General features: G+C 33.9%; 2 protein-coding genes across 3 annotated transcripts; one reads left to right on the top strand and one right to left on the bottom strand.

Moving 5' to 3' along the window:
- Nucleotides 1-1,089: 1,089 nt before the first annotated feature.
- LOC125054978 lies at nt 1,090-9,841 on the bottom strand. Of its 2 annotated transcripts, XM_047657127.1 has the most exons (4): nt 9,663-9,841; nt 8,260-8,398; nt 4,201-8,031; nt 1,090-3,847 (listed from the first exon to the last, which is right to left on the bottom strand). In XM_047657127.1, the coding sequence occupies exons 2-4, from the start codon at nt 8,380-8,382 to the stop codon at nt 2,930-2,932; spliced, it is 4,872 nt and encodes a 1,623-aa protein (XP_047513083.1). In that variant the 5' UTR covers nt 8,383-8,398; nt 9,663-9,841; the 3' UTR covers nt 1,090-2,929. The 2 variants fall into 2 exon arrangements, with proteins under 2 accessions (XP_047513083.1, XP_047513084.1); XM_047657128.1 differs by lacking the exon at nt 9,663-9,841 and having other exon boundaries at nt 8,260-8,410.
- Nucleotides 9,842-12,800: 2,959 nt separating this feature from the next.
- Nucleotides 12,801-15,270, top strand: LOC125054979. Its single transcript, XM_047657129.1, has 2 exons — nt 12,801-13,173; nt 14,574-15,270. The coding sequence occupies exons 1-2, from the start codon at nt 12,823-12,825 to the stop codon at nt 15,225-15,227; spliced, it is 1,005 nt and encodes a 334-aa protein (XP_047513085.1). The 5' UTR covers nt 12,801-12,822; the 3' UTR covers nt 15,228-15,270.
- Nucleotides 15,271-16,974: the final 1,704 nt, after the last annotated feature.

A 16,974-nucleotide genomic window follows, 5' to 3' on the forward strand; every position in this document is an offset into this window, starting at 1 on the left:
AAGACACCCTGTACTTATTTACACAATATAAATACATAATTATTTATACCTATAATAAAAGTTATTACAAACTTTTTGGTTAAAAAAAAGAATGAGCTAAAGATAACCTTACGAACCCTTTAGGTATGATTATAGTAAAAAGTTATGTATGTTCACAACTGCGTCGATAAAATTTTATGTAAATTCCAGTATAGAGGCTACCGAACACAAGAATTTTTAGTACCAGCGACAACCAAATCGTTAGGGTCAAATAACAAATATCTTATCTCGGACAAGTCTTCATCTTTAATGCGGCTCATTTAACTTTAACTATATAACAGCGCATAAATAAATTAAAGGGGAATAAAACCATTTCTCAAACAACTTCGGATTTTTGGCCTGCGAAAGGTGTCATAAAACTTTATAAATATGTAAACTGTTGAATGCTTAACAAAAAACACTCACTTGTGTTATGGTCATACGGAATTCCAATTAATACCTTGTGTGCGAAGGGCTAATTAGCGTATTGCTTAAACTGAAATAAACCATGGATAATGTTCGCCTTTTAAGTTAATAAATAACAATAACCGTAATTGATCAATCTCATTCAAAGTAATAATCGTAAAAATTCAATAAACTAAAGGAACTAGTAAAATTATAACCCAGTGTATATCCATCAATGGAGTGTATTTCAAGGTTTTATTTTATTTATTTATTTATTAACACTTCGTTGCAAAAAACAATAAATCAAACACAATACAAAAAAAAAATTATAAGGGATGCAACGGGCGGCCTTATCGCTAATAAGCGATCTCTTTCAGGCAACCCTAAGTTTTAGTAGTTATCTTATTCAGACACCAGTGTATATATCAATTATTGATGTGTTATGTATTTCAGTTTAATGTATAATGCAATAGCAGGTGACGTGAGTTCAAAGCGAAATTTGTTCGAGGTTACAAAATCACCCTACAGGTTTGAGAATGAATCCGGTTCACAAACAAACCAACTCAAAGGACTTCGTCATGGTCAAACAATCTTAAATACTCAATAGGAAAGTTGAGTTGATGTCTCAATAAAGCTACAACAAAAAGGTGCAAAATAAAATATAAATAAATTTAAAAATATTTAATATAATAGTTGATATTTTACAAACATAAAAAGATTCTACTAGACAATTAACTGTGTAATATAAACATTGATGTCGAGTTGCCGGTCCTTAACTTACTAAGGTCTGCTAAAAGCTAAGCGCCACGTATAGAAGACGAAACTTTACGACCCGTAGCAATTACTACTAGTATTAGAATATTGAGTAAGACTCAAGACTTAACACTAAGTCTGACTTCCTTACATCAAAAATGTATTGAGTTTTGACACATGGGAGCCATAGTTAGCGCTAAATCTCGTTACTGAACCTCACCCATAAAGCGCTTACGTCTCAACCGGTTTTAATAAAATTTCGAACGAAAAAACTAATAATTTAGATAAGAACATGAGCTACTTTTTATTCTCATTTTAAGTAAACAAAAGCTTATAAAATGTGCATAAAATGGCTTAATCTATACCAATTCTAATTTAAATTCTGAGGTACATTTTTAAGGTGACAAAATAGTAAAGGTACAAAAAGAAAATATTAATATGTATAGAAGAGTTTGATATATCTGTTTTGTTAATTTTCAAATTAGCCTATATAGAAGGTATAAAAATTTCACTTTGTGTAGGATAGTGTTTATACATATAAAATCTTTGTACTATATTGCATATTTAGGGCGTTTAAATTATATTAAAACAGTACATTATAAAATCATGTGATTTGGTTGTGATTCAAAAGAGTAAAAACTTAATGTAATATGTACCAATACAATTTGGAAAAAGATAATTCCAATTAAAGTGACGGGTGCAGGATCTTTTTCAGAACATTTTAAAAGTTAAAGTCTTAACTAAGTTTTTCATTTGATTTGATTAATTGTAGTTTCACTTTTATTTCAATTTTAAGTTGTATGACAAAGAATTTGTATGGCCATAAATAAATAATTGAGAGTGTCAACACTCACAAATGACTAGAACGTTGACAAGCTCTATGTAATAGTTTTGTCTATAACAACAAAATACTTTATTATCATTCGATATAATATCAAATCGAACTAGTGGTTAGGTATTCACTTCACTAGTTATCCTAGCTTAGTTAATGTTTGATGACCCTTGTTTCAGCTTTGTCTAAATTATTGTGAAATGAGGATGTTTAATTTGGAAATAGAAACTATCAAAAAAACATTTTTAATCTGTTGAAGATACAATAGCAACTGACTATATCTAGTCCAGTTGACTCATCCAATTTAAAGTCTGACTTTTAATATGAATACTAATCTACAATAGAATTAAAAATATTTCTACTGCAGAAGCATGTAATACAGTTTGCGACATTACCGCAACACTTTTTAGGGAATGCCAATTCTTTAGTCAATTGTTGGAAATTGTTAATGATATTCAGAGTTGAACCGGGTCTGCCTCCGAAGGAAGAATGAAAAATCAGTCAGTACTCTTGGCATAGGATTCTAAGTTTTAGTAGCTCCAATCACAACCAAAGCATGTTTTATATAACTAATGTATACATCAATATATTAGACACACATTTATTTACATTAATGACTAAATGTTAATAACTATAAAAAATATAAAATAAATAATAACATCAATATATTTTCTACCTAGCAGAATAAATATAATAGTAATGTCATTTTATAACTAAAATATACAACAAGTCACTTAAATTATATAGGATTTGTGCAAAAGGTATTAATATTATAACTATTACCTAATCTAATGCCCAAAAATAATTGTAAATGACCAAGCTCTGCTCATAGACAACACCAACCTGCCATCTTACAAATTTAAGATAAGGTACAAAATATTTAGCAGTTTTGACACAGGTAGAAAATTATACTTTCATAAGCTATAACTCCGGCAAGCAAGCTTGCTCATATAAACACAAGACTTTATGTATAAGCTCATATTGCTCTGAATTTTGAACCATACCACCCCTATTTAATCTCATATTACAAACTATTCCTAAAACATCAACTTTTTGTTCATTAGTAAGCTGTTTTATTCCATTAAGTATGGCTATCAAACAGCCAGTTCGACCAATACCAGCTGAACAATGCACTACAATAGGAGGAGAGAGGGTATCGGAAGAAAAGTTTAAAGGGGCGGAGACATTGATTTCTATAGGACAAGGGGAACGTGACTGTAAGGGAGGAAACACGAATTTAGAGTCGGGTTGATTTAATAGACTGTCACATTTACACTTTTCTTCATCACTTAGGTCAGTGCTAACGTTAAAGTCATACATTTCATTTTGTAAAACGTCTAAGCTTAAGTTAAGTAATGCATTAACATCCTTTGGGCACTTATGGTCCGCCCAATTGTGGAACCAATAGTGGTACACTATTACACTTTTATCTATATCTCTTGTCTCACTTTCACTTTTATCACAATCACTTGTATAACTTATATCTTCGATTTTCTTTTTTAAGTATTGAACATCGAGTTTTCGTATTGTGTAACCAGTTTTCTTGACAAGACCAAGGTTTTTAATTCGAAAAATAAATGGATCTTCACAATCAGGACTGTCTGGTTTTTCTATAATAATGTCCTCATTGATTTCTAACGGAAAGTACTTTTCACACTTTTGTCTGTTGTTTTCTATGAAATTGGTGAGCATGACGATTTTTTGGATAACTAGCCCACAGTTAGGTCTTAGGGAGAGAAAATCGATGTTGTTCTGTAGGACCATTAACCAAAAGTCATAAATTGTGTTTGGTAATGGACCCTGAGTAGCGACATAACTGTTTTTGGTATACTCGTGCCCCTGTAAAATTTTAATTATGTTATTATGTATTTTCAAAATAATTTAGAAAACTATTTATTGGGTAGTCATTGTTTTGATAAAAAAATGAAATTGAAATTCAACAATTAAATACTATTGATTTTTTTCATTATACATTTTTTTAGGATGTTGACTGAAACAAGAGCGCGGCGATCATCTCAGATTCGCAAACTTAATAAATAATAAATAACATAAATCATGCGGTTAGTTGGTATGGCAGCATACAAACTAACATAAATTTTGAAGTGTTGTTTGTTTAATGCACGAATTCTTACTAGATTAAAATAAACTTGATTTTTTCATACATCATCATATAATAACAGTGGTTAACATACCTTTATAAAATTGGCATTGATATATCCTTCGACTCCTCGACATTCAGCCCGCAGTATAAACCTCGAATGTTCATTAGGTAAAATGGTTTTATACCTATTCTTTGGATGTGACCCAGACACAATTGGTTTTTCCTGAAAATTTGTTGGCATATCCCAAAATTCCTGATGGAGATTCCTCAACAACATTTTCTGGTACTCAGAACACGGTTGAGTTACCACAGGTTCCGGTAATGCCATTTGAGGGTTTTCTTTGGACAAATCTTCAACTCGACCGGAGCAACAATGTTGCCCTTCGTTTGAACCACCGCAGCGGACGTTTGAATAGCCATTTTGAAAAACATCGTTCAAATCTCTAAGCTGTTGCCGCGATAGCACACTAGAGGCGTTTTGTAGGTGTTGCATGTTCGCCAAATAAAGTCTGAAATCCTCTGAGGTACTTTGTGGACTTAACGGCTTTGTGGTAATATTTCGGACAAAACTCGCTTGGAAATTCGGATCTTCCTGACGTCCGAACGCATATATTATCTCGTTTTCCTGATCTCCACACACAAAAGTTAAATTTTGAGGGTAGTCTGGGTCATATGAAGCTGACCACAAGTTGTCATGAGAACCAAAACTAATGCTCTTATCTGTGGAGCTTCTTATTCGATTTTTATATGATTTGGGTATTAAATTCTCGGTACTTAAGGACTTTCTGTGTTTATCTCGATGTGGTAAGTCTTTCAAATTAGCTTCTATTAACGATTCGTCGATTTCCAAATCTCTAGGCTCCTGCGGTTGTATATTTAGCGTGAGAGACGTATTAGAACTTCGTCTTTCGAGTATACCTTTACGAGGCTCCGGATTGTCTATGCTATGGTTACTGTTGTATCTACTCAAATTGCATGTTGACCCATTTAAGTTATAGTTAGAAATGCTCAAAGCGCGGTTTGTTGATAATTGTGGGTTAGAATTATTTATGTTTAAAGTTAGAGACGTATTTGAACTTCGTCGTTCTAAAAGTCCCTTCTTCTGAATTTTTGCTTCTTTGTTTAACGAACTGTTGCTTGAATGTCGGCTGAGATTATTAGAATGTATATTCAAGGTAAGACTGTTGTTAGATCCACGACGCTGAAGTAAACAATTTTTCTGAGTTTCTCCGGTTAAATTGGTGTTTGAGGAACAAATAACACGAGTTGTGGGTGTAATGTGCTCCATAGGAATTATTGAAGCGTTGGAATCGCGCTTTTCGAGTGATAACTTCTTTTGTCGGCCATCAGAGTTGATACTAAAGTTAGATAGACTTGTTCGGACTGTTGCTAAGTTATGACATGACGTGCCAGTACTGCTAAGAGAACAGTTTGAGCTCTGCAAGCTATGTGTGCTCAACTTTAGGCTTTGATTAGAATTACGTCGGTGTAATTTCTTTGCTAATTTTTCATCTTCTGCACTTGGTTCGAAGTCATCGCTAGGTACGCCTTCTGGAAGAGTTTTTAAATTCGTGCTGGAGACACTTAAATTCTGCTTGTAGTTTAATAAGTTAGCACCTAAAGTCTGCCCTGTATCCAACTGTATGCCAGGTTTATCGACATCTACGGAAATATCAACCATGTTTTCGTCAAATGAGCCCATGGTTCGAGTTCTTGATGTACTCGGTTGATAAAGCATTAGATTAGCATGATTCTCCCTCAAAAAGATACCACTATCTTGACCTTTCATGAGCAATCTGCGCTGCTCAGCGTTTCCCTGTAGAGAGCTGTAGCCGAATTTCGCCCCAGATGCATCATGCTTTACAGTTTTTTGGGCTAGGATGCGTTTTATTTGCCTTTTCGGAGTGTTAGGAACCGATATTGAATTTTGAGGAACTTCTAAAGATTTCTTTGGAAGGGCTGATGTTGGATCTGGATCTGACGAATCTAAGGATGTTGCTTTAATTTTCAAAGTCGGAGTTCGAACCTTATTTTCGTTGGCGTCAGAATATAACTTTTCGAATTCTAACAATTCTTTTTCAAGATCACTGTCTCGCTTTGTTAAATCGATCGTTAAGTTTCGCAAGTTTTTGCCTTTTCGTTTCAAATCCGTATCAGCAGATGTGGTTGCTCCATCATCTGTTGTTACAGTAATTTCGAATTCTTTAGGTGAAAATCTAGGCATATCTAAAAATGATTGCGTATCTGAACTTTGTCTAAGACATTTCTTCTGTTTGAGATCTGGTGATTTAGGATCCTCTGAATCTAAATCAATTTTTTGGCCAATATCAAATTTGAAAGCTGGTTTTTCTTTACATGGAGTTTTTGGAAAACGCTCAACATCTTCGCAAGACGTACTAATATCTTGATTTTTATAAGCTTCATTCATTTGATCTTTCATTTGCTTTGCGATAGGTAAGCCAAGGTTTTGTTCAATGATTTTGGCGTTATCAGAATCTAGAGAAATCGATTTTAATCTTTGGCGCCTTGCATATGCTGTGTTCAAATTAGGTGTTAATTCGTATTTTTCTGACTCTTGATTAACTTTTGTTTCCATATCGAGACAATCTACTTTGGCACAACAATCTACGACATCTTTTTCAATAACTGTAATAGTATTTGAAGAATCAGTATGTGGTTCGTCCAATTTCTGAATGTTAACTCTGACATTTTTATAATTAGTATCACAGCTATTATGCCTTCTGTACTTTTTAATTTCTTTATCAACAGCTGGTGGCGTAAATCGTTCTCGTTCTATGGAGTTTCTACCACCATATTTTTTCGGCCTTGGAGAGATTCTAGCAGCACTTTCTTCAACGATACTTACATTGTCAAATGTGAAGTAGTTTTCTTTATTATAGCTAGGAACTCTAGGGCTAGGTCTAGCACTAAGAATTTTCGGAGAATTTGGCTTTTCAGCTAACCCATTTGTTCGTACGTTGTCACTTAACAACCTTGGCGACTGAGGAACTTCTACTTCTCGTGGGGTTTCAGGAAAGAATTTTGGCGATCTAACAGTATCATAGTAAACCGATTTTGGGGATGGTTCAGCAAAGAACATTGGTGAGACCATTTCTGGGGGAGTAAAAAAACGGGGAGAACTGATATTTTCTGCTAAGAGTTTCGGTGAGAAGTCAAACTTTGTTGCAGATGACTTTTCTTTTGCCGAACTGCATTCTAATAAACGCGGAGAGTTTTGTATTTCCGATTTCTCTTGTTGGCCATCCAATGGCGGAGTTTCATTGCAACTGCACATATTAAGTCTCGTGCTTACAGATCTGAACCTTCGCAGGTTACCGGGTGAGATATCATTATCGACATCCCGTGGAGAATTTGGTGGTCTTTCCCCCATTTCCTTCAAATCTTCAGCTGCTTCGCACAACTTTTTTAAAGCGTCTGGATCGAAACCAAACACGTCTGACTTATCGGATTTCGCGCTAGTTATAAACGGAGATTTTTCGTCTTTCTCAAGGGATGGAGATCTAGTGGCGCTGTATTTCTTCGCGCGTGTATCACGCGATAAATCAACGCCTAATTCTGTGTTGACGATTTGCGCTAAGGGTCGGGGTAACGCCGCGTATTTGAATTCAAATGGCCGTTTATGTATCCACTGTTCAGGCAGGGGTAATTTAGGTATGCCTCTAAATGCGGGAGCTGGATGTCTGGGTCCCTTTGAGCTGGAGGGTTGTTGTTCTGTGCCGTGAGGTACTGTGTTTTGTGTGAAGTTCTGTACAATGATTATCTGTGTTGGAGTAGGTTTGGCCTGTGTAGACTTATGTGCGAGTGTGTGCGGGGGCGCAGGCGCGGTGGCGAGTGCGGCGCGGGCGAAAGGAAGTCGGGCTGTGCGGGAAAAACGCGTCGCTCCGTCGTAGACTATGTGAACCTGGAATGGTCAAAGTAATATTAAATATTTAACATATATAAGCTAGTCTGACCAACATTTCTTTTATTTTTAGTATGTATTGTGAATAAATGTTTAATAAATTATCTATGTAGTAATGTCAAGCTCACAAATTGTACCGTTTTGATACAAACTCCTTTTTTTACTAGCACTTTATGGCAACTTCAGATTAATATGATTGTAGCAGTTAAAACTACTTCACTTTCTCACCTGCGTAACTTGCAATGCTCCGTGGTCGGGCGCCTTTTTAACGGCGCGTCGACAGATAGCCAGGAGCACAAGCAGCGCGGCCGCCAGCGCGCCGCACCACCAGCCGGCCTGCTCGCCCCACATCACCGCGCCCTCACATCTGAACACAGACCTATGTTTTATTATGTGATCGCTGACACCTATAACTTTGGAGACATATTACATCTGTTCTTAAAATTAGAAGTAACAGAAAAAATATTTATGTAAACATAAACAGTGGCCAACAGTAGGTGGGGTGGTGTTGTGTTATACAATGGGACAATTGCATTTGATGGAGGTTTATATTGGGGTGTTTTACTTGAGTGACTATTTTCCAACTAAACATTTAATTGCAATGCATATATGTAGTATTAACCTAATATATACACAATGCTTAAGGTGAGTAACATACTTAATTTGATAATGACTAATGCTGTATCTGTCATAGCTTAATTTTAAATAGATATAGTAAACTATTCTTGAAACATCTCATCAACGACAATCTTTAAAATAATAACACTTTGTATTGTCATACCTAGTTCTTATGAAAACTCCTTTTGAAAGAAACATGGCTTTCTTAAAATATAAGCTTTGTTTTTCACTGGTTTCAAACCAATATCAGGTTTCTATAGGGTACATATTATTTCTAGTTTTGAGCAAGTAGCTTTAGGGTTATTTATTCTTAAAAATAGTGAAGACCAAAATTTAATTTGCCGTACCTTGAGGCTCCCTAGATACATTATTAGTAAAACCAAATAATAGTAATTAGTGTTAATATAAATAAAATACTGTATGTAAACAAGAACATACCTTATAAAAATGTTATCTTGATGAAAAAGTAAAAGATCTTTCATTTCAACTTCCTAATTCTTAGTTCTTCCTAAGTTTTCTCTTAATTTCAGTCTGACGTTTTTTTTTAATTTATTTAATATGTAAAAAGAACATATTTTTATACTGAATACATGTGACAATAGATGATGCCTCTTTTGAAGTGATTTGCAAAAATTATTATCAATGCTTATTAGTAGAGGAAATAAACTGTTTCCCTAACAAGTGTTACTTCCTATGATTAAAAATAATGACTGACTGATTCACTTTGTTTTACCCAGGAAACGCAATTTCCATTGAATCATGTATCAGTCACCACTCTTTTGTAATATTAAGAACGTCTTTTTAAATAAATATCAGTGTTTTGAAAGTCATTCGATTTCTAAATCGTAAGTTTTTTCATAATCTATTTAAAGTGTATGACACATCATGATATCAAGGATTCCTACTTTGATCAAAGGCCATTTGTTTTAATGTTTATGATGTTTCTGACATCCATTAATCGATTGCGCGTTGATAAAGAGCGATTAGTAAAGAAATAAATAAAAAATACATACTGTGCATCAAATTCGCCTGTGCAATTGTAAGTCGTACGCCACCATTTACTAAATAGTCCGATGAATAATAAAACACAAACACTTGCACGTCACTTAGCTGTAACTCACGATAATTCGCTTCGATTTACGTGAAAATAATCACACGTTTTCGTTGATACACCAAGGAGTTAAGAGTTTTGACGTTACGTTCGACGGCCATTTTTCTTCAAGTGAAACAACAAATTGATGTTGCCAGTTAAAATCTTTCAAAATTACCAATAAAATGGGAAATAGTTTTAACTTGCAATTAGTATGGAATGAGACGGCGTTCTAAAATATAAAACAATTATTTATTGAAGTATAATTTTTTTTAAGTACACAGTTATAAGGTAATATCAATAACCCGATACTAAGAAAAACAATTTATACAGTGTCTTTTATGGGAGAAAACTTCCAGCGGAAAAAGGAAGTTGGGTTTCCCGGTAACTGGCGTGGCTAGGCCCATTCATTTCCCGGGAGCATGCGCGGTTTTAGAAGTATGCCAGTAGGGCATCGACTGTCCCTATAGTAGCTAGGTCATCGCTTACCTATCGCTTACTATGTAGGTCACGGAGTGCATTCGATATAGCAGACCACCGCAGACAAATAATTTTGTCACCGATACTATATAGTGTATAGAATAATATAAATACTTGCTTAAAATCCAAAGTCATTTTGGTTTGGGGCAGATATATAGAACTTCTCTAAGGTCCTGTTGAGGCAATCTAAACACTGGTTAGTTTGCTCCAGGTTCCCCCCCTTATAGCGGAGGAAGCACACACCGTCCTACCTCCACAACTGCAACAAAGTCGTAATTAATTCTTGCATATTTAACTTATTCCGGATCGTGTCTGCGGTGGGCAAAAGTCTTTGTTCATTAATGTACTTTAAAAAGCGCTAAAATTGGTTAAGTGACTCATACTAATTTTCATTGACGAAAAGGTCAAATATAAATTACTTTAGAATCGTGATTTATCGGTAGATCCGTAACTTCAATTAGGTAGGATGACTTGCACCTAGAAAATCCCACCAAGAAAATTTACGAAACAACAACTATAATTTTATAATTAACAATACTTTCCATAAGATTGAAGAGCAGTGTTGGCCTAGTGGCTTCAGCGTGCGACTATCATACCTGAGGTCGTAGGTTCTATCCCCGGCTGTGTGCACCAATGGACTTTCTTTCTATGTGCGCATTTAACATTTGCTCGAACGGTGAAGGAAAACGACATGTCTTAGACCCAAAAATTGGACGGCGTGTGTCAGGCACTGGAGGCTGATCACCTAATTGGCTATTAGATTTAAAAATGATAATGAAACATATTCATAAATCTTAGGCCAAGACCTAAAGAGGTTGTAGCGCCACTGATTTATTTTATTTTTCATAAAAAGATGATAATTGAATGCTGGCGATTTGTAAAACAAGAACCTGGCATCAACATTTTGGATGTTGTTGATTCATAAGATTTTCACACACACATCGTTTTAAATTTCGTATAATTAAAACAATATGAGGTCTACTTCTAGGTTAAAACTAATTCACATAGGAATCAACATTGATTTGGTGCTGTGAAGTCGTCTTACAAAAAGGAATTTAACGTAACAAAAATCATCATTTAAATTAATATGTACATCGAATCTTTAGGTATATTATTCTCTAGATATGGAGGTTATCGAAATTTGAACTGATACCTAAATGGAATCTCAATTTTGTTGCTAGTTTTATTAGGAACCTATATCCGTTAATTTAAGATAAAGGTAGTTCTACTCACGATGGAAATAGGACCATAAGTGCATCTAATTTTTTTTTATAGGTATGCTATAAACAGTGATCTAGATTACAATAATCCAATATTTGACTTGTCATACATTATAATAATAAATATTGATTATAAGGCAGGTTTTCTGTATTCGATAGACAGAGAAGTGAGGACATGTAGGATACTACCTACTGGATAGTGAAAAGTAAACTAAGACTTGCAGTTGAGTTTAGGTTCCTTTATTCGAAAATTTAAAAAAAGCATAACTTTTATGCCGTCGTCTTTTTGGGTCTAAGACATGTCGGTTTCCTCACTAAGTTTTCCTTCATCATTCGACCAAATGTTAAATGCGCACACAAAGAAAGTACATTGGTGCACAGCCAGGGATCGACCCTACGATCTCAGGTATGAAAGTCGCACGCATAAGCCACTAACTAGGCTTTGCTACAACACTGCTCAATTTATTAAACGATTATATATTTAATTTCGTAACCGATTCATTTGTCACGTCATTCATCTAGATCAGTCCTCATAAGGAGTAATGCGTGGACAACATTCTTATGTTAGACGGTTAAAATATGAAATCAATCAAAAACGTTTACTTTTTAAATTATGTCGATCCATCCACTCATAAAATTTTATTGTTGAAGATTCAATGTTAGAAATAATTTTAGATTCGCTAAGTCTTCAGTCCGAAGTCCGCACTGTAATGGTGCGCTTACACGAGGGCAATAATTGCTCGGCGACACGAATGGACCGATCTGGAGCCATTAATGGAGCAATTTCAATAAATTCAATAAATTTCACTACATTATTTCGGCGATATTGCTTCTAATTGCTCCAGATATTTCATATTGCTCAATGTCGCAGATACGAATTGACGAATATCCAATGGACTTGGAAATTCCTAGTAATTTTTGTATATATCTCATTCGCACTTGTTTGTTTTGCGGCTTGCCGTCTTGCTTGCGGGGAGAGCGAGAGGTCGGGTGGAAGTAGGATAGCGCGCGGCAAGAGTCCAGCGGGTAGTCAGCCTCTGTTTGTTGTGTTATAAATAAATTAAAAATAATAAATTAAAATAAAAGTTAAGTTAAGTTGTAATTTATAAATAATTAAATAATATATTTTATAATTATTTATAAATTACAACTTCATTCTGTTTTGATTCACACAACGGTGTTCCTTTTTTTTTTTACCATCTAGTCAATCATAGCCAACAGCTTAATTATTTTATGTCGTATTTTTTAATTGATTCATTTGGAATTTTGCAAAGCCGAGGAAATGTCCGTAATAATTACAGTGTGCTAATTAACTAACAGTGTGAAATTGAACTGTTTCTTCGTAACATTATACATATTTTTGTGTTTTGACTGCATTTTAAAATGGCGTCGTCTTTGTCGTGGAATAATGAAAAGATTATTGACTTTATTGATGCAGTTCGCTTGCAGCCTTGTTTGTGGGATAACAAAAGTCCTGATTTTAAGGATCGTTTGCTAAAAAAAGATGAATGGACTGCTATTGGGCTGCAGTTTGAAACATCTCATGACGAGGCAGTAAAAAAATTTAAAAATTTACGCACATATTTTAACAATGAAATAAAGAAATTGGAGAAAAAGCAAAAAAGTGGCAGTGGTGCTTTTCAAGAAAGCAATTGGTTTGCTTTTAAAAGTTTGCTTTTTTTAAAAGGCACAGATGAAGCTGATTCTGGTCTAGAAACGAAAACACAATCAGATGTAAGTAATCAGTTTAATAAAGAACATATGCAAAATCAATTAATTATTAGCTGTTTTATTTAATTTATATATATCTACTATTTCATTTATTTTATTATACTAGTATGGTCCGAGAAAGCAGTAAAATCTTTGTATAAAAACTGAATTTAAATGTGAGCCGAAGTAATAAGTTACTTGCTTCCGTCCGCAACTTTCTTGGAGTTTTAGGTTAGATTTCTTTCACACGACATATCCTTGTTACAAATAAGCAGATTGCCATAGGACACTTCCAAGTTGAGACATAAAATAATGCATAAATTCATCTGTGTTCAATTTAGCTATTACAGAAGCATTTCTTGGCTGATTTTCTAAATTAATTAAATCGTCAGGATCATAGTTTTGTCTCCATTATCCAGGTATTAAGTTAAAATCGGTATCCTCCATATCAAACGTATATAATTGTCGCGCTCGCTTGTTTCGTCGTAAAAAATTATGTAAATAACAAGTAACCAAAGTGGCACATTTAACTGTTTCAACTTCTAGTTCAAAACTTGTGTGGAAAATTCGAAATACTCAACTTAGTATTGTCTTTGATTAACATAACTCATAATCATTTATCCGATAAATTTAAAATTATGTCAAATAGTTGTAAATTTATAATAATACATAACTTTAATCCGGTAAAAAGCGTTTTTCTTTAAATACTCAACTTAATATACCAAATACGTTTTCAACTACTCTCCGTGCTCTAGATATTCTATAATTACAAACTCTTTTCGGAGATCCTCGATATAAATCGCACGAGTATGGTTTTATTATATTTTCGGAAAGTGGGAATGCATCATCCGCCACCAAAACATACGGAGTGTTCCGGTCTCGGTGTGGTAATGGTTCCGCTGGTGGAATGTGCAATGTTTTATTTATAATAGCTTTCCCAAACGTTGTGTTGGCAAAAACTCCTCCGTCAGATATTCTGCCTTGGCATCCAACATTTACGTACAAAAATGTATAATGAGCATCCACGACAGCAAACAAAACAATGCTATGAAATTTTTTATAATTGAAGAAGTGACTGCCACTCTTATTAGGACACATGATACGGATATGCTTGCCGTCCATAGAACCTAAGCAGTGTGGAAAATTCCAGATATCTTCATAATCTTTCGCTATACTTTTCCATTCTTCACCGCTTGTAGGCAACTGTAAAAAAAAGTTAAATAACACATTAGTTCCATAAAAAGGAAATATTTTAACTAATTTTAATATGTCTTCTTCATAGCACTTGACTCTGTATATGCAATGACTATATAGGGTGTAAAGGACATCTAAACTTAAACTTTTAGGACATATTTAGACCACCATTTTGAGCAATATATTTTCTTTTATAATATTATTTAATAACTATTTATTTTATTTTTTAGGTTGATACGAATGCTGATGATACGATCACATTTAAGCCCAAACTACCACCACCTTCGAAGTCACCAAGTGCTAAGAAGAAAAAAACCATTGAAGATGATCGTTATCGTGACGCTTGTGAAGTTATGGAAGCAGTAAAACAGAAGATTTCCACTAAATCATTAGCTTTTGGAGAGCATGTAAACCAAAAGCTGTTAACATATAGTCAGTATGTACGCAATCAAGTCGAATATAAAATTTCTTCAATCTTATATGAAGCCGATATGGGATATTATGATGAAAGAAGCAGAAGCAGTGTATCGGGAAAGCAGTATTCTTCTTCACCCAGCGTTTCTTCCTCTTACCGTCAACGTGTATACTCTCCTGCTCCTTATCCTCTTTCCTACCATGCTATACCGACTCTTAGTCCTACGTCGGTTAACGAGGCTAGCAATTCTTCTGACTCAAATGCGACAAACGCACTAAACATTAAATCTCAGTATTCTCCTATATCTACAAACGCTTCTTCTTCAATAAACCACCACCCCAATACTCCAGCTGCAGAGATCGAATATACAGAAGCAATTAAACAAGCAATAGATGGTGTATTGATGGTTAGAACAGTTGGTAATTCAGACGGAAATACTACTGCCGTGGAGTACATTACTAATGATTGATTTATTTGAATTAAAAATCTACTTCATTGTGAAATTAAATAAAAAGGTTGATTAATACAATTATTTTTAAATTAAATATCCTCACTTTTAAATTAAAATAACTTACCGTTATATATTCTCGAAGAACTTCTGCAATAGCTCTGCATACAGTAGGTACAAATAATGCAATACAACTATCAGAAATTCTAAACAGATACATTTAACTTTTGTATGAATCTCCAGTTGCCAGAAATCGAAGGGTTAAAGCAAGTTTTGTTGATGCAGAAATTGGTTCTCTCATGTTGGTCGTCTGTTTATAATTAATGGGCTAACTTTATTCAAAAGTAATTCAAAGTCTGTTCGTGACATTCTAGTAAAGTTTTTGAATAATATATTATCTAATTCTTGAAAAAAAAACATTTAAATTAAAGAAAAATTAAAAAAATAATGAATTAAAAATTTTATTATTATTAATTTAATTAATTAATTATTATATTATATTATATAGGGAGCGAATACTGAAATGCTCGTGAAGGACAGTATTGCCTAGTTGATGAAGTTGCGCCGTATCGCTCAATATTGTATTGCGCAGTATTGATGCTGGTTGCCGTTGCCGTAAATTGCTTGATGTAGTCGTGACGTTATAGTTGACGAGTATTGACTGGAATTGAGCAATTTTAGTTGCCCGTGTAAGCGCACCTTAAGACTTCCGTATGACAAAAACATAAGAAGTGCGATTCGAAATATTATAATAACTCCTTGATTGTCTTATACAGCTCTCTCGTGAGAACCATGGTTGAGTACTGTTTAGCTGTATGGGCCCCGATATACAACTATTTATGATACCCACAAGTAACAATAATGTATCCCAGAATGATCCGCTCGCTAGAATGTGCAAGTATTATAATTCTGTGTATTCTCATCTTGATTTTTTTCACAATAGTAGTTATGAATTTGAAAGATTATTCGCGGTGCAGACTTGCAACCAGAATAACTTATTTTTTTTTTTTGGAATTTAAGTTTAATGTCAATAATCATTATATGTACATATTTTATACTGTGTGTAACTGTTAGTATTTGGTAAACCAGCACTGAAGATTCCACGAAAATGCTTTGTACAGATCTAATTGGACTTCAGGTTTACAAATAATGTTTAGTGTGTAATAACTGTCTGTATTTAACGAATCTGATGTCTGTTTCTGTACCAAAAATAAAATAAAAAATAATATCCCCTTGGCAAAGTCAAAACCAATTTTGTTATATGGGAGTCATTTACGATTGAGTTTTGCTTCCCCTCTAGACTCTAAAAAAATATGTTGCAAAATACAGCAGCACAGCTTACGTACTGTGTTGCTAATAAAAATGCGTAAAATAAAAAAAAAACAATTTATTTCAAAATCACTAAATCTAAGCAATAATAATCATTTTAATTCATAGGCATTTACTATTTTCTAAAAGGTTAATACATTCATAACTTGATTATTATATAACTTGAGACATTAAATTGAGAATTTAGTACGGTAGAAGCTATATTTTAAATCTTTATTCTGTGGAAAGTTTGTTCACTGGAAAGTATTTGACAATATTAAAGGATTTATAACTACGTAGTTTGGTCCAGAAAACTTAAGTCACTTATGATAAAATGAGACAAAAAAAAATTGTTCATACATGTAAATAAAATTAATAGGAATCGTAAATATAGTATTACACTAATGTTCTAACCACAATTTATCGTAATCATACAATAATAATACATTATAAAATATCT

This window comes from Pieris napi, chromosome 13 (assembly GCF_905475465.1).
Source record: "Pieris napi chromosome 13, ilPieNapi1.2, whole genome shotgun sequence".
NCBI lineage: Eukaryota > Metazoa > Arthropoda > Insecta > Lepidoptera > Pieridae > Pieris > Pieris napi.